General features: G+C 61.3%; 1 protein-coding gene across 8 annotated transcripts in view; it reads left to right on the forward strand.

The window, feature by feature from the left end:
- SEPTIN9 (septin 9) overlaps positions 1–21662 on the forward strand; it is a 146212-nt gene that overhangs the window by 73146 nt on the left and 51404 nt on the right. For 7 of the 8 annotated variants that reach the window (XM_072781736.1, XM_072781740.1, XM_072781738.1 and 4 more), the window contains one exon: positions 6652–7293. In XM_072781736.1, coding sequence (XP_072637837.1) covers positions 6652–7293 — 642 coding nt within the window. Of the gene's footprint in view, positions 1–6651; positions 7294–17850; positions 17965–21662 lie in introns of those variants that run through there. The other variant, XM_072781746.1, reaches the window with a different exon arrangement.

Consider the following 21662-nt stretch of genomic DNA (forward strand, 5'->3'; position numbering starts at 1 on the left):
CTGGCATTGGACGTGGCTCTCAGGCTTCGCGTGGCCCCGCAGCCCGGCCAGGCCTCGCCTGGGGAGGCAGAGGGAGAGGGAGGGGGCCGGGCGGAGGGTTTGGGCCTGCAGGTGCCGAGCTCTCCATTGCTCTTCCTTTGTTTGGACTTTGCCTCTTGCGTGTTGTGTCCTGGCTGTTGACCACGCGTGCTTCTCTGTATGAAATCCAGGGCCTGTTGGCTTCCCAGGGCTGGCCCCGCTCAGCCAGCGCCTGTTTGTAAGCTTTTCCTTTTGGGCTCTTTTACTTCCTAAGCAGCGCCCTTCCCCACCTGCCCCCTCAGCCGTCTCCCCACCACTGAGCAAGCCCCTAGAGGCTGCTCCTGAGACTGGGATCCAAGTGGATGTGATCCCAGGGACACCCTCCCCGCCCCACCCCCCTGCAGAGGAGGGCAGGGCATGGCCTGGAGGGTGCAGCACCCACCATGTTATGCTGGGGCTCAGCCCGACTGGGGGTCCTGGGGGACCCTGCACCCCAGAGTTATTCCATTTACTGCCTAAAGCCTGCTGGCCTGGGGAGCACTGTTAACTGCCTCCTGCCTTCAGCGCTGAGTGGCACCAGGTGGCCACCAGGACAGGCCCTCCGGCTGAGGGGCAGATGCTGGCTGCGGGTATCAGGGACATTGGTAAGGCCCGTGCAACCTTGGCCTCCTGTGGGGTGAGCACACACACCCCTGGGTGCACACCCACCCGCAGGTGCGCTGGTGAACCACCTAATTGGGGCGTGGGCACCAACCACCGTGTCATCCTGGCAGTGCCATAGTAGGACAGCCGAGGAAGCAGAGACTCTGTGATGACGGGGTCGTGTCACCCCCTGTTGGAGCTCCTACCTGGGGGGCGGATGTGAGGAGCACGGTCTGTGTGAGCACCGCCCCCCACTCCACCCCTGGGCACCCAGGCCCTTCACCCTGCACCCTCTTGCCCAGACTTGCCTGGGACCCTGCCCTGCCCCTCTTTCCCTAGGTGGCTCATCCTTTAGGGGGACGGGACCTGGTTTTGTGATCCCGGGTTCTTTTCCTTGGGAGGATTTGTTGCTTAAATGACTGGGCCTTGTCCCGTCTGCTCTGCCTTCCCTGCCCTACTCGGTGGGGGCTTCTCGAGGCCTCCGCCGCAGCCCCCAGCTCCTGTCTGCTGTGGTGAGACCGTGCTGTCCCCCCCACTGCCCCGCCGGAGCCCTTGACCCGGAGCCGGGGCTGTGCCAGGGCCGGGCCCGCTCGGGAGGAGAACCGGGGGCTCCCAGGCTCACTCTGTGCATCCTCACGGCCGAGCACTTACGTTTGGGGTGGCGTCTTCCTGGGGCCTGGCATCCCAGCCTGCAGGCTCGGGATGGGGAGCAGGGCGGTACCCTCTGCCCGGTGCCCTGGGCCCCGCTGCTGGCTGGCCTCGCTGTTCGGGGATGGAACCTGGACGGGGCTCCCCGTTGGGCCGGGGCCGGCGCTCCTGGGGCCCGAGCCCAGATCGGTCCCCACGGTCGGCAGCGTCCTGGGCGGCCCCTCCCACGCGAGTTGTGCAGGGGTTCGCTTTGACGTTGGGCTCTAACGTTCTTTGCGTGACATTTGTCCCCCCCGGAGCCGGGCTTAGTGGCCGCCCAGTGGCCGCCTGGGTGCCCCCTCCCAGCCGGGGCCAGCGCCGCGCGCCGGAAGCGGGGAGAGGTGGGCCGCAGCCTGTGGTCGGGGCAGGCCCTTCACAATGGCCCCTTGTGCGCCGCGCATTCCTCCCTAACCAGGCCCAGACCCTGCCGCGGCTGCCTCGCCCCCCGTGGGCCCGGACGCGCATCTGGACGCCTGGGCCGGGCCTCCCCCGCCGCCGCAGCCAGGGCTCTTTCTGAAAACCCTGCTGACGGGTTTATGCCCTGGAAGTCGTCAGCCAGCCGCGCTGGGCGCAGGACGTTGGCAAAAGGCAGGAGCGTCCCAGGGAGCGAAGCACCCACCCGAACACCCAGAGCCCGCGCCCCCCCGCGGGTGCGCGTGTGCGCCGCACATGTGCGTGTGAGATGCGGTCACGCCCTTGCACACAGCTTGCATCTTGCTATTTTTATATCATATTCTCAACATTTCTCATTTTCAGAACCGTGGTTTTGATGACTGCTCAGGACTTGGGCACATGGGTTTAGGAAATCGATGTGAACCCCAGTTGTTTCCAGCATTTGCTCTTTGAACGCGGATGCAGATGTCCCCATCCGTAAATCCTCTGCGCTTCTATTTATTTCCTTGGGGTACATTCCCAGTGGCAGGCCAGGGTGCACGCAACTGTTTTTGGGCTCCTGGAGCCCGCTGGGCTGGGGTAGGGGGTGGGGGGCGAGGAGGGCCTTGGGGAGCAAGTGAGGTTTGAGCCTGGCTTTGCAGGGGGGGTGAATGCAAAGGAGAAGGAAGGGGGGGCGATCTTGTTTTGGACACGGTGTACGCAGAGCGGGGCACCTCCTGCCCTATGGAGGTGGCAGTATTTCCCCCCACCCCAGTCGCTGGCCCCATACCCTTCCACTGCTCAGAGGCAGTCTGGCTTGTCACATCCAGCTGGGGACATCTGTCGTGGCCCCTGACGGCAGTGACATCTGGCGGACAAAGGGGAGGCGGCCCAGTGCGCGGCCCACTGCTCCCCACTGGTCCAGTGAAGGCCACTTTTCTGCCCTACGGTCACACAGGGTCTCAGAAATGCCAAATGGCCAGCTCCTGAGCACTCTTGCTGGCCCCTGTGGCTGCCCGTGGACACCCTTCAGCTGTCTCTACACCTTGCAGGGAAAGGGAGGTGGGGAAGGAGAGAGGCCCCTGCCGCCGTGGTAGGCCACCCCCAAGCCCCCTCGGAGCTGGTGGAGGGTGTTCCCAAGGACAGTGGCTGGACGTGTGCGCCTAGGGCCCGGGCTGTTTTTAGGACTCCGATGGGGGAGGCTTCATGACAGTCTGCTAATTTTTCCCAGCTGGGTGCTGCTCATGTCACGACACCCTCCGTGGGGAGGCAGCTTCGTACGGGGCGTCCCTTGCAGGCCTGCGTTACACAGTGATCTTGTTTCATCACCAAATAGCCCGCGTGTAGATCCAGAGCAGCGTCACTCCCCACGACGTCTCCTACTGTCTGGGGTCTTGCGTGATCCCAGGAGAGGGAAAGGGAGGTGGCTTTTTCTCCTGGGCCCCTGGAGAGGGGCTGGGGTGCTGGGCAGGGTGGCAGCGCCCTTGGGTGAGCCCGGACTGTCTTGGAGCGCAGGGGTCTCACCCTTCCAGCCGTCCCACGGTAACGTCATGGGGCCACCCTAAGACATGACCACAGACCACGAGGCTCAAACCACAGAAATGTAGTCTCACGGTTCTGGAGGCCTGAAGTCCAAGGTCAAGGTGTCGGCAGGGTCAGGCTCTTTCCTTTCTGCTCCTCCCGGCTTCTGGTGGTTTGGGGCTGCACCTCCCCGGTCTCTGCTGGTCTCACAGGGCGTCTCTGTGTCTGGGCCTCAAATCCCCCCCTTCTCTCTTGTGTAAGGACATCTATAGGAGTTAGAGCCCATCCTAGATTCAGGATGATGTCATCTCGAATCCTTACCTTATTTTCCCAGGTAAGGTCCTCCTCATAGGTTCTGAGAGTTGTGACCCAGGACATACCTTTTTGGGGTACACGGCTCAACTCACTATGGAACCTTAGAAGTGGAGCTTGTCTGGGGCTTCCCTGGGCCCTGTGCCCACAGCTACACACCTGTAACCTGGTCCCCCCTTCCGGTCGTGTAGAAGCAGCCCCTGAGGCCCATGAAGGGACGGAGAGGTGACTCGTGGAGTTAAGAAGGAGAGGATGTTTCCAGGGACCCAAAACACACCCCGTCCCTGCCCCGTAGCCACGACATGGCCTGGATGACACGGGAGGGACAGATGTGAACTGCGTGGAGCCAGGGCAGGAGGCAACAGCGAGCCTGGCTCTGGGGTGTACTTGAAATCAGAGGAGGTGGCGGCGCGGGGGTCTGCTGCTTTGGGGGGGTTGGCATAGATTGTCAAGAGTAACCCTAACAGCTTGTACATTCTGCTGCCAGTCACTGCCCTGGGGGTGGGGATGGCTCTGGTTCTCTCGGAGCCTAGGACTAGGAATGGGATGGGATGGGCGGATGTCTGGGGGTGAACACCTAGGTCGATCATGTAGCCAGACGATGAGCACACAGGTTAATGGGGGGCCAGGGGGTGACGTGTGGCTCGAAGAAGCACAAAGCAGCGAGAGAGAAGAGGATGGTGGGTGGGGCCGGGCGTGTGCGTCTGCAGAGATGGCCATGGCAGTGACCTGCGGGGGCAGCAGCCCACCCGGCTGGGAGTGATCTGCGTGTGGGCCGGGTTCGAATGCATCGCCCCCCAGGACCTTCCGTGCCCGAGTCAGCGGGGTCTTTGCTTCGGTTCAGGGTCTTCACTTGTAAGTCAGTGGTTGAGGGCCCCTCCAAGTGGGCTTCCCAGAGAGGGGACCCTCCAGAGGGGGTCACAGACCTCCCTGGACCCCCAGGGAGGAGGTCATCTCATTCAGGGTGAAACCCGGGAAACATCCCACCCACCTGATGTCTGTTCTCTGATGCGGCTGCACGAGTTCACCTGGAGGTGGGTGGGGTGCAGACCCCTCCTCTAGAGAGCCCCCAGACAGACGGAGCCACCGTGCGGGGGGCGGTTTGGACGGTGCTCTGGGGGCTGGGGGTAGACCAGAGGCCCCCCCGGGACCCACATGAGGTCACGGTTTCTGGATACACCCCTGCCCTGTCCTTTGTCACCTCAGGCTGCCCTGGAACAAGTGGTCTGTACTCTGTGGTCACCTGAGGGGAGAGGGCCCCGGGAGGGGTGCTGGCATCCCCACTTTGGCACATCCCTGCTGCTCGGCACGGAACCCCACTGCTCTTGGCCGCGATATCAAGCAGAGGTCACAGGCCGGGCCCACGGGCCACCTGCAGCCCGTGGATGTGATTTGGTTTGACCACACCTGTTCTGAGAGGGGTGGTTTCCTCAGTGCCAGCGCGTGCGGATCAGGAGTTAGCACACAGAGAACGCAGATTCCCAGGCTCTCCCGACAAGTGCGTCGCTCTGGCCACAATGGGCTCACAGGCCTGCGGGGCAGCAGGTGGGCCCCTGAGGCAGGCCGCTTCCCTCTGACCAGGGACGTTTCTGTCCCGCAGGGCCTCTGGCAGGGCTGAGCTTTGCAACTCAGGATGTCGTGCCGTCTGTGCACCGAGCAGGCCGTGTGCCCGGGGCTGAGAGAGGTCCCGCCTGGGTGCCACGTTTGGGGAACTGGTCGTTCCCGCAGCCAGATGTCGGGGCCGGGGCCTCCTCTGCTTCCTGTCTCCCAGGACGTAGGAGCACAGGCTCCCCTGGCCACCCCCACCCAGCCACCCAGCCACGCAGCGGCCCAGCCGCCCAGCAGGCCCTGGGAGGAAGCCCTGTCCACGGGGATCAGACAAGGCCGTGCTGGAATTTGGAGGATGGAAGACTCGGGGTTGGGGGCAGTGGCGCTGAGAACAGGCCCACGTTGCTGTTGCTGGGGTTGGGGACGACCTGACGAGGTCCCAGGAAATCCTGGGCTCGTGGGTGGCGGTGATGGGGGCTGGTCAGGCGAGGTGGGGCGCTGGGTGGGAGAGACCCTGTGGGCCGGCCGGGAAGGAGCTGGTGAGTGTTCCTGCCATGAGGGCCCTGCATGCTCTGGTCTTTATAACGGGAGCAGTTGGTTCTTGTTGGGAGCCCGGCTGCAGGGACCGTGGGGATGGCCGGCAGCTTCCCAGGCACTGTCCCCTGGCCTTGGAGGGAGCAGTTCCCGGCAGAGGTAGTGGGCGGCTGGGGTGGGAGTCAGATGCCCGGCGTCACACGGGGGCCCAGGTCGGGCTGGGGCAGGTCGCAGAGCACGGAGGCAGCCGGGGCGAGGACCCGAGAGGCTTGGAGGGTGTGGACGCGCCAGGACTCTGTCATCCCACCTGCAACAGGGCAGCCACGTGGTCAGAACGCTGGGCCCTGCATCTGGACAGATGGCATCTTCTGGCCACTCTGTCTCCACGTCATTGGGCACATGGCTTAAGCACCAGGGCCTCAGTTTCCCTATCCGTACCAGGGGTTAACCACAGTATTCACAGGGTAGGGTCACGGGAAGAGTAAACGGATGCAGTGAACCCGGTGCCTGTCTTTGATGTTGTGCCGCCGGCCGTTCGTGCTGTGTTGTTAGGGTGACGTCATTGCCGTCGTGATTCTGGCAGGTGACGGTTGTTACTGGGGACGCCCCCCTCCCGCCCCCGTTGCTGCTGCTGGTGGTGTGGCTTGTGTCTGGCCGTGTCTGCGTGGGGTGGAGGTGAGGAGGGACGAAGGAAGGCCACGACGGGAAAGAAGCCAAAGCTCCCCTTGAGCCAGGACATCTTTATAGAAAACGTGGCTGGCACGTCCACGCCGTGGCCCTGGAGGACAGAGAGGCTGCTGTGTCCTCCGAGCTCCAGCCTTTTCGCTCTGTGTCCCAGTGCACGAGATTGCTGGTGCCCACGGCCCCTGGGACGGTGGGGCTGTCCCCTTTGTTCCCCCGAGGTGGAGGGAGCCTGAGTCCTTTGGGCCCCCCGCCGCAGCACCCCCGCCAGCTCCCTTGGTGTAAGCGAGTTCCCGGACCATCCACTCCTCACGTCCCCCTCTCTCTGTTTTCCAGCCTTGAAAAGATCTTTTGAGGTCGAGGAGGCTGAGACGCCCAACTCCACCCCGCCCCGGAGGATCCAGACCCCCCTGCTCCGGGCCACTGTGGCCAGCTCCACCCAGAAGTTCCAGGACCTGGGCGTGAAGAACTCTGAGCCCGCAGCCCGCCATGTAGACTCCCTCAGCCAGCGATCCCCCAAGGCTGCCCTGCGGAGGGTCGAGCTCTCGGGCCCCAAGGCCGAGCCCGTGTCCCGGCGCACGGAGATCTCCATCGACATCTCGTCCAAGCAGGTGGAGAACGCCAGCGCCGCCGGGCCGTCCCGCTTCGGCCTCAAGCGGGCCGAGGCGCTGGGCCACAAGACGCCGGAGCCCGCCCCCCGGAGGACGGAGATCACCATAGTCAAGCCCCAGGAGTCGGCCCACCGGAGGATGGAGACGCCCGCCTCCAAGATCCCCGAGGTGCCCGCAGCCCCCACTGCGGACGTAGCCCCCAAGAGGGTCGAGATCCAGGTGCCCAAGCCGGCCGAGGTGCCCGCCTCCCCCATCCCACCCCAGACCCTGGAGAATTCAGAACACACCCCGATGTCTCAGCTGCAGAGCAGGCTGGAGCCCAAGCCCCAGCCCACCGTGGCCGAGGCCCCACCCAAGAGCCAGGAGGGTGAGTAGCAGGAGCGGGTCGGCCGAGCTACGGTGCTTGGGGATGGGGAGCTGGCTCTGCCCTGGAGTCCCAACGTGGGGGGGGGGGGTGTAGCAGGTGGATGGGGGCAGGATTCCGTGGCGGCCAAGAATACACCGGGGCAGGGGGCCCAAGGCTGGTGGTGGGGGGACTCTGCATTGGGGATGGACCAGGATGCTTGCGTCGGGCTTTGGACAGAATCTTTGGGTTTCGAGGGACCCCTCTGTGGGTCAGAATGTGCCGTGGTGTAGAGCGTGCGCTGTCTGCCCTGAAAGGCAGTGTCTGCAAGTCTGATAAATGAAGAGGGGGCAGGCTCATGTGGGACACGGGGGTATGATGGGTTTGGGGTCCAAGGACAGGCTCCCACGTGCCTCTGGTCACCAGGCCATGGGGGCGGGGTGGGGGCGGGCAGGCTTCTGCTCAAGAGGGATTGCGGGCTGCCCCATAAGTACCCGGCCGGGGCAGGAGCCTCAGGTGGGGGGCCTCGTGGCCCTCCTAAGGTTCTGTCCTGGGGGATCCTCCTCTAGCTCCTCGGAGATGGAGGGTCGTGGCCAGAGGCAAGGGAAACGAGAACGCCTCCTCTCTGTGTGCCCAGGTTCTCGGGGCCGCTGGGAAGGGGTCCTTGGGCTCCAGACGGGGTGGGGCGCTGGATGGGACCAGTGCTCCTCTCAATTCAGTGGGAGCAGCTCCCTTGGTTTGACTGAGCAGGTGGCAGATGGGGGTGGGGGCCAAGACGCCCGTTTGTGGCCATGCTGGGCCTCAGCCCACTCCCCCATCTCCCTAAACTGGACTCTGCAGAGCCACGCCCACCCACTCAGACACCGCCGAGTTGGAAGGACGGCGGGCCCCGTGCACGGGGAGTGGGCTTCTGTTGGTCCAGGGTCCTTGCCACCAGATAGGGCTCCCTCCTGTGGGTGAGATGTCCCGCCCGTGGGTGAGATGTCCTGCCTGTGGGTGAGATGTCCTGCCCGTGGGTGAGATGTCCCTCCCATGGGTGAGGTGTCCCTCCTGTGGGGGAGGTGTTCATGCCCGGCTGAGTCAAGCGGGATGTGGTTGGGGATGCGGTCATCCCAGAGCCCATCCACGTCCAGATCGTGATGGCAGCTGGTGCAGGATGCGTGAGGACGGGGTCCTGGCTCTGGGCGACAGGCAGGAGGGTGTCTGCTCAGGGTGGACCCGCCCTGGGTCATCAGGGCAGGCAGGGCACGGCCTCGGGGTTGCGAGGATGTCTTCCTCCAGCATGTAGACGTGGCTCAGGCCCCGCTTAGCCCCGCTTAGCTTCTAGGCTGTGCTGGGAGCCGGGGCCGCTGGGCCCAGTCCTGGCTTTGCTCAGGAGCAGCCGAGGGGGCCGTGGGGGGTCTTGAGCCGGCCTTGGAGGAAGTAGAATTTAAGCAGGCGGGGAAGGGGAGCCCAGGCAGCAGCCCCGAGGTGCCCGGGAGCCTGGAACTCAGAGGGAACCGCAGAATCTCGCCGTAGAAAAGAGTTTAAATCTCCAAGCCCGGCACGAGAGCTCTGCGGTCAGCTGCCCAGACCCCGGGGCCCCTCAGAGGGCAGATGGGCCCAGCTCCTGCGCCCAGTGGCCTCCTGCCGTGGAGCATACTCTGAGGGGTGGGGGGCTGTGTACCCATCACATGAGTACATGCCTGTGCCCCGACCCCCCGTGTCTCATCGGCTGGCTGGGGAGGGGGCTCTCCGGGACCAGTGCTCACAGGTTGAGGGCCTTTGGGCTGGACAGATGCAGTTAGGAGGGATGCTCGGGGGTGGGGGCTGGAGGAGGTGGGGGCGCAGATGGTCCTTGGGCCTTGGGTGAGGGGGTGGGGGAGGAGGAGGAGGAGGAAGAGGAGGAAGCAGAGCCCCCTGTGGGTGGGAGATTGGCCCTGACCCGCTTGGCCATGGATGTCCAGTCTTAAAGTCCCTAAAGCAAGCCCAGTGCGGGGCAGGGCCGTCCCTGTGAGGCTGCAGTCCTGGAATCTGCTGTAGCAGCTTCTGGCGGTGAGGTCCCCTGCTCCGGGGCTCCGTCCGCTCCTCTGGTCACTGCCTGCCCAGTCCATGCGGACACAGACCGGCTGTCCCTCAGCCTTGCTTCCCATCCACCCTTCCCCCCTTCTGCCCTGACCTCCTGACTCCTGGCCCCTGACCTTCTTCCTCTTTTTTGAACTCCTATGCATTCTTCAAAGCCCAAACAGCACTCTTCCATGAAGCCCTCCCGCTAGCCGGAAATGGCCTTACTTCCTTTGACTTCTGTGCCTTTTTGCCTTTTTTTTTTTTTTTTTTTTTTTGATGTATGATATCTCGTGTTTGGCTTGGAATATTAATTACCTGTGTTGCATGAAACTTTTCTCTGCTAGACTCCTCACGTAAAAATAGTTCCTCAACATACCGTTGCTTTCGAATTCAGAAAACGTAGAAGTTAGAACCTAAAGTTGACCTGTAACCCAGCGCTATCCATGTTCAGCATTCATCCTGTACTTTTCAGAATTCCCTCCATGCGCCCTACTGGGTTCTAGGTTGAGGGTGAGGCTGGTGCTAGTTTTTTTCAAGTTTCTTTTTTTTATTTATTTTTTAACTGAGTGACATGGATGCAATAGGTGCTCAGTGAAACGATGTTGGAGGAGTGAGATGGTTTTTTGTGGCCCCTGGGGGCAGACACAGGGACCCCGAGGGCCCCATGGGACCTTGTGGGGACCAAGCAGATGCTTTCCTGGTCAAGCCAGAACCCACAGGTTGTGACCTGCTCTGCTCTGGTGCATTGGGTTCTTTGTTTCTGAGGCTGCCGGCCCCGGGCCCTGACCCCTGACCCTCCCTGTCACCCTTTGGTCATCGCTGCTTCTCTCTTCAGGCTCTGGGTGAGTGCGGCCTGTCCCCTGTCCCACGTCCCTGCTTTCCCCGGCCCCTGCATGGGTGGCTCCGGGTGGGGCAGGACCACAACCATGCCCGTGTGGGGAGCGCCTGGCTCTGCCTCCGCCCGGGAACCACCCGCCTCTGGCCCATGGCTGACACCGGCCAAGTTTCCCCGAGGCTGCCTTATAAGGCGGGCATTGGCTGCTCACTCCTGGGTCTGCTGCTTTGACGTCTCCGGATGCTAACTAGAAGCCACGGGGGAGGCTGGGGCTGACGGGGCAGGGTGGGGACCGAAGCACCCTGGACCGGCTCCCGCTGAGTTCTTGTCTGGGTCCCGGTCCCATCCCATGGGCCAGCTCGTTCTGAGCCGTCACTTTGCCGCCCCCCACCCCCAGTCTCAGTTTCTTGATCTGTCCACTGAGGGAGTGGTTGGGGCCCCTGTCCCAAGGCGGTGCACTCAAAACACATTCCACGGTGGTGCCAGGCATGGCTGGTGATGATGGATGTGAGCCTGGGGTGGGGCAGACTCACCGCGTGTCTCAGGAGGGTGTCCCTCTCACTAGAAACATCTAGAGATGTTCTTGGCTGTGGGTGGAGCTTGGAGGAAGGTGACGGTGGGTCCCTAAGCTTCTGGTGCTGGGCGCAGTGTCTTTGCACACCTGGTCTTTGCACGCCTGCCTGCCTTGCAGGAGGACCCGGGTGCCTGCTGCACTGAGTCTGCATTAGGGGCTGGGACAGAATGAAGTTAGTCTCAGCTCTGCAGGGGACAGTGGGGGCTAGAAGCACAGGGCTCCTGGGACCCCCAGCGGGGACACGGGAGGAGAAGGAGGTTGGGCCGAGGAGGCTTCAGGGAAGGACAGGTGTGTACTGAGCGTGAAGGGGGGGATGGGTCAGCCAGGGAAGTGGGCGGGAATGTGCCAACCTGGGGCAGGGAGGTGGGGTGAGGGGGACCACTGTGCGATTCGGGGGGAGGCCCAGGCTCTGCAGAGCCTCCCTAGACGACTCCTGTGTTTGCAAGATGCCCCACTAATTGGGGTCCACTCTGGGCCTGATGCTGGGCAGTAAACTCCCTGGGGAAGTCCCATCCCAGCACCCGGCATACAGCAGGAGCATGATAAGTGTGCTGAAGCAAGCAGAGCAGTGGGCTCGCACCTCACCAGGCCCTGGCCCTTCACCTGCAGAATTTCCTTCTGTGCGGGGGGGCTAAATGTTTCTTTCTTCCTTTCTTCATTTTTTCCTTTCTTCCTTTCTTCCTTTTCTTTCTTTTCTTTCTTCTTTCTTTCTTTCTTCTTAAAGTTTATTTATTTGAGAGAGAGTGTGTGTGCACGTGCACGTGGTAGGTAGGGGGCAGAGGCAGAGGGAAAAACAGGCTCCTGGCTGAGCGGGGGGCCCGACTTGGGGCTGGATCCCAGGACCCTGAGATCATGACCTGAGCCTAAATCAAGAGCCAGCCGTTTAACCGATGAGCCCCCCAGGTGCCCCTCAGTGTTTCTGTTGTGGCAGGACCGGGCCATGCCTCCAGCATGTTCCTGACCCGGCCCCAGGGGAGCATCCAGGCACCCGCTTACTTTTGGGGATTGGGTCTCCTCCAGTCCTTCCCCCTGGTAAGAACCACCTGTGTCTGTGCAGGAAGTCCCCGTGCACGGGGGTGGGCAGGTGGACAGCGGCCAGGGCAGGTGTGTGTCCAAGGTGAGGCAGATAGGGGCAGCAAGGACAGAGCTGGGCTCCGGGGCCCAGGCAAAAGCAGCCGCCTCCCCTCGCCAGCCCGCCCGGCTGTCTGCCCGGCCCAGCCCAGGGCTGAGGAGGAACGAGGGCCCAGTCCAGGGAATGCAACCCCAGCAGCTGCGGAATGCCTTCCGCGGGGCCAGGCACAGCTGCGGGGAGGGCAGGGCAGGGAGGCAGGCGCTGGAGGAGGTGGCCTCAGCCCTTCCCTGCTTCGGGGGCTGTGGCCCTGGCCACCCAGCCTGGCCCCAGGATGGAACCCGGGCTCCCAGACACATGGCGCTGGGTGAGGCCTCCCGGGCGCTTGTTCCGGGAAGCCTGCGCAGCTGCCAGCAGAGGAGCCGGGTCTGCATCCACAGCCTGTGGGGCCCGGGACAGCTGCCGGGAGCCGGGGTCGGCACAATGGGGCCGCTGTGTGGGGAATGTGCCCGAGCCAGACAGCCCGGCCCTGTGCGGCGTGGACAGGACACGTCAGCGCTGGGGGAGCACGCCCAGGCCCCCACCTGGTGCCCTGAAGTGTGGGCAGCCCTGGCCAGACTCCAGGTTCCGACAGTTGGCCTGCAGGACGTCACTAGGTTCACACCGGCCTGATGAGGCCCGATGTGGACCTGCGGTGGCGTGTCTGAGAGCTCGGATCTTGGGAGCCACGGAGGCTCTTCTCTGGGCAGGACAGGCCTTCCTGTCCCCATGTCTCCCTGGGCTCTGACCTGGGGCTTTCTGTGGCCGTCACGGGTGCCCCCTGCCCGGAACCCCAGGGGCACCGGAGCTCTGAGATGTGGCTGATGAGCAAAGGCAGCTTGTGCCCGGGACTGAGCCTCCCGTTCCCGGAGCAGTGGACGGGGATAAAAGTGGATGTGTTTTTTTTTTTTTTTTTTAAGGGTGGAGGGGCGTGGAGCTCCCACGCTCGGCCTCTCCTCCCCATGCCCTCCGCCGCCAACTCCCTCCTTCCAGAATGACCCCCAGAGGTTTCAACGTCGAAGCATAGCAGGTTAGGTGACGGGGGTCACCTGGGGGGCCTTGCCCAGTGTGTGGGGGCAGGGCTGATGGGCATGGGCGTCCTCCCCGGGCCGCCTGGGCCCCCGCTGCTGCCCGCTGCACGCTGTGCCACTTCTGCTCTGGCGTCCGCTTCCCCCTCAGTGCGGTGGCACGATTCCTCCCACACGGCATCGTTAGGGTGGAAGCGGTGCAGGGCGACGATGGCCAGTGTGGAGCCCCGCATCCGGAAGGCTTTGGGGAAACAAGCAGGTGGACGAAAACCAAAGGTAAAACCTACTTAGTGGACGGGCGTGGCTGCCCATCGCCTGCTGCCCTCCTTCCGCGGGCGTGTCCGCTCCGCACCCCCACTTACCCTGTCTCCTTCCAGAGCGGTGTGGCCGGTGTTCGAAGAGAAGAAATAGGGGCTCCTGGGGGGGCTCAGTGGTTGAGCGTCTGCCTTCGGCTCGGGGCGTGATCCCAGGGTCCTGGGATCGAGTTCCGCACCGGGCTCCCCGCAGGGGGCCTGCTTCTCCCTCTGCCTGTGTCTCGGCCTCTCTCTGTGTCTCTCGTGAATAAATAAAATCTTAAAAAAAAAAAAAAAAAAAAAAAAGAAGAAGAAATAATGATCATGGGGACTTTGAAAAGGAAGTCTGTCTTTCTGACCAACCCCCCATCCCGTCCTTCCCGGGGTAGCCCGTGTTACCTGCGGGGCACATCGTGTGTCCTTCTGGGACTGGCACGTGGGCACCGTCCTTGGGCCCATGCGGAGAGAAGTCTGTGTGTAAATATCTTAGAGACTTTGTGAGAACACAAGTGAAACCGGACTCCTGCAGCTAGCTTTTTATTCCTTCTCTGATGCTGCCTTTGCACCCAGCGGGTCCCTCTGGTCCTACCGTCCCTGCCCCCCCTTTCACCGTGATGCTGGAGGCGTCCGTGAACGTGCTCGCATTTACATCCGTGTGTGTGTGTGTGTGTGTGTGTGTGTGTGTGTGTTTGGGAGGGGGCTGCCCCGACTTCAGGAGTGGGATTTCTGCACCATGGGACGTGTGCATTTAAAATGTTGATCCACCCTGGAGGCACCTGCGGGGTTCGGTCGGTGAAAGTGTCTGCCTTCCGCTCGGGTCATGATCCCTGGGTCCTGGGATCAAGCCCTGGTTGTCAGGCTTCAGGCGCAGGGGTGGGGGGAGCCTGCTTCTTCTCTCTCTGTCCCCTCTCCCTGCTGGTTCTCTCTCCCCACCCCCCCGCCCTCCCTCTTGCTCCACCTCAAATAAATAAATAAAATATTTAAAATAAAATAAAACGTTGATCCGCGTTGTCAGACTGGCCTCCGAGCGGTCACACCCGATTTCAGCGCTAGCAGCACAGTGGCCCTGTGCCCTCGCCCCGGCCTGCGACCTGCGGGGCTGCAACGCTGTCGCTGTCGGGCTGGGGCTTTATTTCAGGTGTGAAGGGGAGTGTCTTCTCCTTATTCCAGGCCGAGGGCCCTGGGTTGTCTGTGAGAGGCTCCTCCCTGCCCTCGTGTGCACGGGGTGGGCTGCCCATCCTGGTGGCCGTGACATTTTCTTATCCACACCTTTGTTGTAGCTGCTACAAGTGCTTTTCCCCAGTTGTTGACTCTCGATTCTATTTATAGCATGTTCTTCCAAACAGAGGTTTTTAACCTGTAGGTTGTCAAGTGCATTCTTTTTTTTTTTTTTTTTTTTTCCCCCCGTCTTCTGTTGGGATCCACACCCTGCTTGGAAGCCTCCTGCATTCCAAGATTATAGAAACCATGCCTCCAGGTTTTCTTCTAGCACTTTTATGGTTCGCTTTTTTTTTTTTTTTAACATATTGCCGTCATTAATCTATTGGAATTTATTGGGGTGTAAACAGCGAGGTAGGGACATACGGTTTTGCACGGATATGTGCACGTGAGCTGGCTCTGCCGTGGGTGGGGTGCGCTCCTGCGCGCTATTTTTGTCAGTTTTGGTGTCAGTGTCCCGCCAGCTTCACAAAAATAATTTGGATGTGTTTCTTTCTTCCTCTGTGTCCTGGAACATTTTAAACAGCAACACAGTCGTCTCCACATAACAACTTTTAGAGAATTCACTCGTGAAACCATCGGAGCCTGATCCTTTCATAGGGACCCTCGTACTTCAAAAACCGTAACCAGGTCTTTTCCATTAGTTTGTTTGAATTCTTTGTTGTTTTTCTCGTATTTTATACCTTCTTTCCCTAGAAGATCATCCTTTAAGCCATTTAAAATCCCTTAGAGAGGTGGTAGTGTGGCACCGTTGCTCCGGGCACCTCGGCCACTATCCTGGACCATGTCCACAGATGCAGTGGATGTGGCCGCTGTCCTGGGGATGCTCCTTCTGACATGCGAGCAGGGCAGCGTGATGAGCGTTTGGAGAGAGACCAGTCCAGAGGGTCATAGCACCCCAAGGAGAGAGCCCCCTTCTCTGCTGGTGGATCCCTCTTGGTGGCGGTGATGGGGGAGACCTTGGGTCTCGGGAACAGGGGTGGAGATGGGCAGAGTGGTCCAGGCAGGTGAAGGGCCCACGTTCCAGGAATTGTGGATTTGATGTTGCCCAGAGAGCGCCTTTCAAGCTTTGCTGGGCTGCAGCTTCTGGTAAGAAACATATTTTGTACCACAAACCAGGACACATGTATGTGTAGATCGATGCACGCGTGTGTGGGGTGCATCCACATGCAACATTTCCTGGAAGTGATCCTTACCTGCTACACTCTGGTGGTCTCTGTCCTTTTCTCTTTTTGGGTGGGAGGAGCTTTGCTTATTCCTTCCAAAGCAGCTTTATTGAGATATTGAGATACACTTTCCATACCTCGCAGCACGCTCCTCGGAAGGACACAGCTCCCATGAGTGGGGCAGGCATCACTGCATCCAGTTTTAGATTATTTCCATCCCCTCAGACACACTCCCCGTACCCTTTAGCAGTCACCTACTCTTCCCCCCACCGCTTCCTTCAGCCCTAAGCGGTGACAGGCCTTCCTGTCTAGATCTGCTTATTCTGAACCTTGCTTAGAAATAGGACCAGGGGCACCTGGGTGGCTCAGTTAAGCATCTGACTTTTTTAAAAAGATGTTATTTATTCATGAAAGAGACAGAGAGAGAGGCAGAGACACAGGCAGAGGGAGAAGCAGGCTCCCCAATGTGGGACTCGATCCCAGGACCGCAGGGTCATGCCGTGAGCCAAAGGCAGACGCTTAACCACTGAGCCACCCAGGTGCCCCAAGCATCCACCTCTCAATCTCAGCTCAGGTCTTGATTGTAGGGTCCTGATTTCAAGTCCTGCATTGGGCTCCACGCCCAACACAGCGTCTCCTTAAAAAAAAAAAAAAAAAAAACAAAAAACAAAAAAAAACCAACAACAACAGAAGAGAAATAGGCGCTGTGGTAGGTGGTCTTCGCTGACTGGCTTTTTCACTCTGTGAGATCCATGGCGCGGTGCCCATCAGCGCATCATCACTTTTGACAGCCGAGTGCCGCTCCACCGTGTGGCTAGAGCAGTGTGTCCGTCCACTCATCAGCTGATGGCCACTTGGGCTGTTTCCCCCCTTTGTCTGTTGTGAATGTACTGCATTAAAATGTGTGTCTATATTCATTTTCATCTGGGGGCTCTCTTAGGTATGCCCCCAGGCTTTATTCCCTTCTCCCAAATATCTCATCCTCAGTCTCAAATCTCCGATCCCTGGGTCCCAGGAGCCCAGACTTCCCAGTGAGAGCACCTGCTGCCCAGGACTTCCAGCGTTGGCTGTGAAAGTTGAGGAAGATAACGTGTGCTGCGCCGGTGAGATCACAGTGTTGGAGCCCCCGACTCACAGGTCGGGCTGCCCCCATGACACTGCAGAGGCCTTTTGGTCGGCTTCTGGGCCAGGCCGAGTTTCTGGAGAGGGTGGCCCGCCCCAGGGGTAGCCAGCGGAGCTGATGGAGTAGCTGTGCCTCCTCTGGGAGTTCTGTTGCAGGGGCAGAGCCGGGGCTGGCCCCTCTCCTGCTGACGGTGGGAGGCTGCTGCCCACTAGGGCCTCCCGACCTGGCTTCCTTTGCCCGCTGGCCTTGGCTCTGCTTGCCTCACTGCCCCAGCGAAGTCTCCAGTTGCTCTGCCAGAAGCACCTCCTTCGGGAGTATCTTGAGCTGGGAAAACAGCACATTCGCTTTCCAGGCAGCCCTGGCTCAGCCGGGCTTTAGCAGAAGCACAGTCCTGCCATCGTGTGGGCCCTTGGGCCCCGTGTGCCTGCTGGACCACCCATCCGGCTGCTGGGGCGTGTGTGGTCCGAGGCGACCCCCCCAAGAGCTAACAGTTTCCCCTGGAGACCACTGCTAGGAGGTGGGCAGGCCAGGCTGTCCAGTCCCTACTTCTGAGCCCCTCGGTCCCCTATTCCCTGAGCCCTGGGGTCCAGCCTGGAAGCCGCTGTCCTCATTCACAGTCTCCAGAACCACATCCTGGGTCCGCACTGGGGCTTCAGGCCCTGCCTCCCTTCTGCTCAGGCAGAAACAGGAGACCCCATGGGGCTCCCAGAGGGGCGTGAGGAGGCTGCTGTTTGAACAGAAGGGCTTGGGCTGCAGCAGTTTTTCTCTCTGTTCCTCCCCTTAAGGTGGGTCATACTTACACGCATAGCCTCCTGGTCCAGGAGAATTTGGGGTGTCGGCTCTGTCTTGTGCACGGGGATGGGGGAGCTGTTATCAGCTGAGCCAGAGGGAGGTGACACCCACAGTACTGCTAGTGGCTGGTGACCCCAGAGCATGCCTGAGTCATGGTGTGATCCCGGCCCCCCCAACTCCCGGGGGACAGCATCTGCTTCTCTGCACCATGGTAGCCCAGCCCAAGAGAGAGGAGAGGGGGCTGTTTTCATCGTCATGGTGATCCCCACCCCCGCCTTAATTCTGGTCTAACGTTGGGCCTTCCTTAGGTCTGTGGCTCCCTGCCCGCCTGCCTGCTGACTAATGCGGATCTGGTGCCTGATAGGAAGGGCGGCACAGGGAGGCAGCAGGCCCCTGTGAGGGTGCAGGCTCAGGTTACCGAGGGTGGAGGCATTTCCTAAAACAAGGCCCCAAAGCCACCGACCCTCCACCACGGCCTGGACTTCAGGCCCCCGGCCCGACACCCGCACCAGGTGAGTTCCGGCTGGGTGTGGCAGGATGAGGTGCGGTGGGTTTCTGGGCTGGGGTGGGGTGTGGTTAGGGAGGCTGGGGTGGATGAGGAGGGCAGATCCCCGTCTGCCCCCCCCTCCCCCCCCCCGGGGGAAAGGGACTAGCCTGGCACCTGGCCCTCCCTTCTTCCTGTGGCCGCCCACGGGGCCTTGGCCACTCCTTTGTCCCCGGGGAGGACTAAGCAGTCTGGTTGCGGGTGCATGCACGGGGCACACCTCGAACCCAGACCCCAGCGCTGCCTGTGGTTTACCAGGGCTGCTCTGTGAGTGCACGTTCTGTTCTGGGGAGGCAGCCCAGCTCAGCGAGTTAGAAGCCGAATTCCCTGGGATTAATTCAGCAGCAAGTTTGCCTCTGCCCAGATCCTTGCTTATTACGCGTGCCTGTTCTTGGCAGGTATTGGCCCTGCTCTCTGTGGGTGGTGGGGGCCCCCAGCCGCCCTGGCCTTGGTGTCTGCCCCAACCCCAGTGCCTGCGAGCCTGCGAGACACTTGGCTCCGGTGTGGGTGATTCTGTTTGGGCCCAGAAGGTCTGGGAATGTGCAGCTTCAGTATCCAGAGGAGCCTTTAGGGGCTGGGGGCACTCCGCGCAGTCTTCCTGTCACATGGTCACACGTGGGGTCCTGGAAGGGTCCTCCCCTTCCCTCGCCTCCTGCACATCCCTGCCCCTCCTCCCCGGATTTTCCTTCCCTCTTCCCCTCCCTGGAGGCACTTCATTTGGCATAAGCACCTCCCTTTCCGGATGGGACTGGATAGATTCGGGGATTGGAAGACTTTCCTGGTCCTTCCAGGTCTAGATCCCTGTCACAGCAATTCCAGAAACCCTTATCTCAGCGGGGAGGCATCCATAGGGACCTAACAATTTGCGCACCTTGAGGCTAGCTTCTGGCCAGTCACCCTCAGCATCCCATTTTCTAGGTTAGGAAGTCAAGTCCGAGAGAGACTCCAGCTGCGTGCCGAAGGCCCGGCAGCTGCTGACAGTCTGGACTTGAGTCCTGGGGAGGGCCTGGCTGCCCCGCTGGCGCTGGCCTGGCAGGGGACGGCCGCGGCGGCGGGGGTGGAGCTGCTTGGGGCCCCTGCCAGTGCGTGAAGCTGGGTCCCTGCCCCAAGCTTTGGCCAAGATGCAGGGAGCCCAAGCCGGACCCTCCTTTTGCTTCTTTCTTTCGCAAGGCGCCAGGAGATGATGAAAGAAAACCCCATTTAGGAAGGAGAGACTCTGGTATTCCCCCTCTGCCTACAGCCCCTTAGCTGCCCTGGGTTTTGAAATAAGATACTGCTTGTCAGGGGCTTGAGTGGGAACAGATTGGGAGTCCCGTTTCTCTGCCTTGGATCACAGCTGCAGGGAGCCCCGCGTGGCTGCTCACCACCGCTCTGGCTGGGCCCCCCAAGCTCAGTGCGGCCCCACCCCGCCCCCTGCGCAGCAGCCCCACCGCAGCCCTGCCCCTGCCCATCCTCCCCGCCCCCCTTCCAAGCCCAGCCAGTGCTGCTGCAGAGCCCAGGGAGAGGTTTGGGCTGGGCTCAGGTGGGGGTGTGCCTTCTTGGTTGGGGAGCGGCTGCATTAAAAGCCCGCTGGCCCCGGCTGGCCTGGAACGGAACAGTGGGCAGGCACGCCAGCCTCCTGCCTGCCAGCTTTGCTCCCTGCAGGTCCCAGGGCACGCCGTCCTGTGCAGAGATGGCTTCCACAGGCTCGCCTGGGTTACCGATTTTCCTGGAGCTTGGAGTAGTTCTCCGCTGTCCTGATTGGGCTGCGCAAAGTGCGGAGATGGGCGAGGGCGGAGCTTTCTTCTCTCTCTCTCTCTCTCACACACACACACACACACACACACAGGCTCACAAACACATGCTGCCAGGGTGAAGGTTGGGAGTGATGGGTCCCCCTCTTCGGGGATTGGTGGCTTCCATAGTTATTTCAGAGGCCCCGCTGAGTCCCCAGAGTGCTTCCAGCATGCGGGCACCAGGCCCAGCTCTTGACAGGTGTTCCCTGCACACGTGGCTCAGCCCCTCGGGACATCAGAGACAGTGTCAGGTGGGGAGGCCAGCTCCTCATGCACATCTCTGCTCCTCGGGACCGGGCAGGGTGGCCAGGACCCTCGCGTGGCCACATGGCTTCCTGGGAGGCCAGGCTGTCAGCATGGCTCCGGGGATGGGGTTGGGGAGGGGAGCTTCCATCCTTGGGTTGCCCATTCCCGTCTCTGGGCCTCGGGAGCAGGCCCCCAGAGTTCTACTTGGGGACGCGAGGTAGAGGGAGTCTAGGGTGAGAGCAGGGGGCTGAGGGTGCCAAGGACCCATGGAAAACCGTCTGTCCTCACCCCTCAGGGCCCTTCCTTCCCCTGGGGGTGCTGAGGGCTCGTGCCGGGGAGCAGGCTGCTGGCCCCACATGATCATGGGAAGGTGATGCGCATGAGGAGTCTTGGTGGCAGAAAGCTGATGGTTGTCCGAATGCTGTCCCCTCACCTCCTGGGCCTGAGTATTCCCTTTCAGGCTCTAGATAGTTCTGAATCTGAAATGCAGCTTTCTGGGCCCACACTCAGCCCTTTGGAACCAGGGCCCCTGGGGAGGGGAGCTTACTGAACCCCACTGTGAACCGACTCCCTGCACTGTCCAGCTTTTTTTTTTTTTAAGATTTATTTATTTATTCATGAGAGACACAGAGAGAGGCAGAGAGAGAAGCAGGCTCCCTGTGGGGAGCCCGATGCGGGACTCGATCCCTGAGCTGAAGGCAGATGCTCAACCGCTGAGCCACCCAGGCGTCCCTCGCACTGTCCAGTTCTTCCTCCGTGCCTCTGGGGTCTGGGTCAGGACTCGGCTCCAGGGCCCCAGGTGACAGCCGAGGGCTCTGAGATCGTGCCTGCCTCTGGCCCAGGCCGCGGGCGTATGTGAGGAGCTGTAGCTCCTCTGAGCGAGTCCTCCACACCGTGCTCGGGAGCCCACCGTGGGGACCCCGGCGAGTGGCAGACTTGATGCAGTGTTTGTGTACGTGTATGGGCAAAGTCTCTGCCCAGGAGACTGTAGAGATGCAGCCCCCGGCTACCTCCCGATTGGGGAGTTGAGGGGGGGGGGCGAGGCTGGCCTGAGTCATTGCCCAGTGACCCAGCGCCCCGAGAGATCGTGCGGTGAGTAATCCTGCCCAGCGCCACTCCCCCTGCAGTGAGCAGCCACATGTTCCTGCTGCAGAGAAACTTTTCCAGGGAGCCAGCTGACACACTTGGCCTGGATCATTTGTTTTTGAACAGGACTGAAAGGAGAGAGTGAGTAAGAAAGTGTGGGGGGGAACTGAGTAGGGGAAGGTCAGAGAGAGGGGAGGAAAGATCTGGAAAGTCCCGACATGTGCTTTGGAAGCAGGTGCCAGCCCTGAGCTTCTCTGGAGGGTGGGGCCTGCCTGAGACCCGGCGGGGGTGGGGGCAGGGGTGGGAGCGGGGGATGTTCTGCAGGGGGACGGTGGCTGGAAGCCAGACCTGGGAGCCTGCCCTTGGCTGGCTCTTTGCTGCTCAGCAAGCAGAGTTGTTTCCATTTTAGGGACACAGCGGAGAGGCTGTCATTCTCCTAGGCTTTATTAAGATCCCATTAATCATGGTGACTGTTCCAAGTGCTAGACTCCGGGTTTCAGCTGCTCTGGGGGATGTATCTGCACAGCAATCTTAGCAAACACTTAGCGTTACCTGTTGC

This window comes from Canis lupus, chromosome 16 (assembly GCF_048164855.1).
Source record: "Canis lupus baileyi chromosome 16, mCanLup2.hap1, whole genome shotgun sequence".
Taxonomy (NCBI): Eukaryota; Metazoa; Chordata; class Mammalia; order Carnivora; family Canidae; genus Canis; species Canis lupus.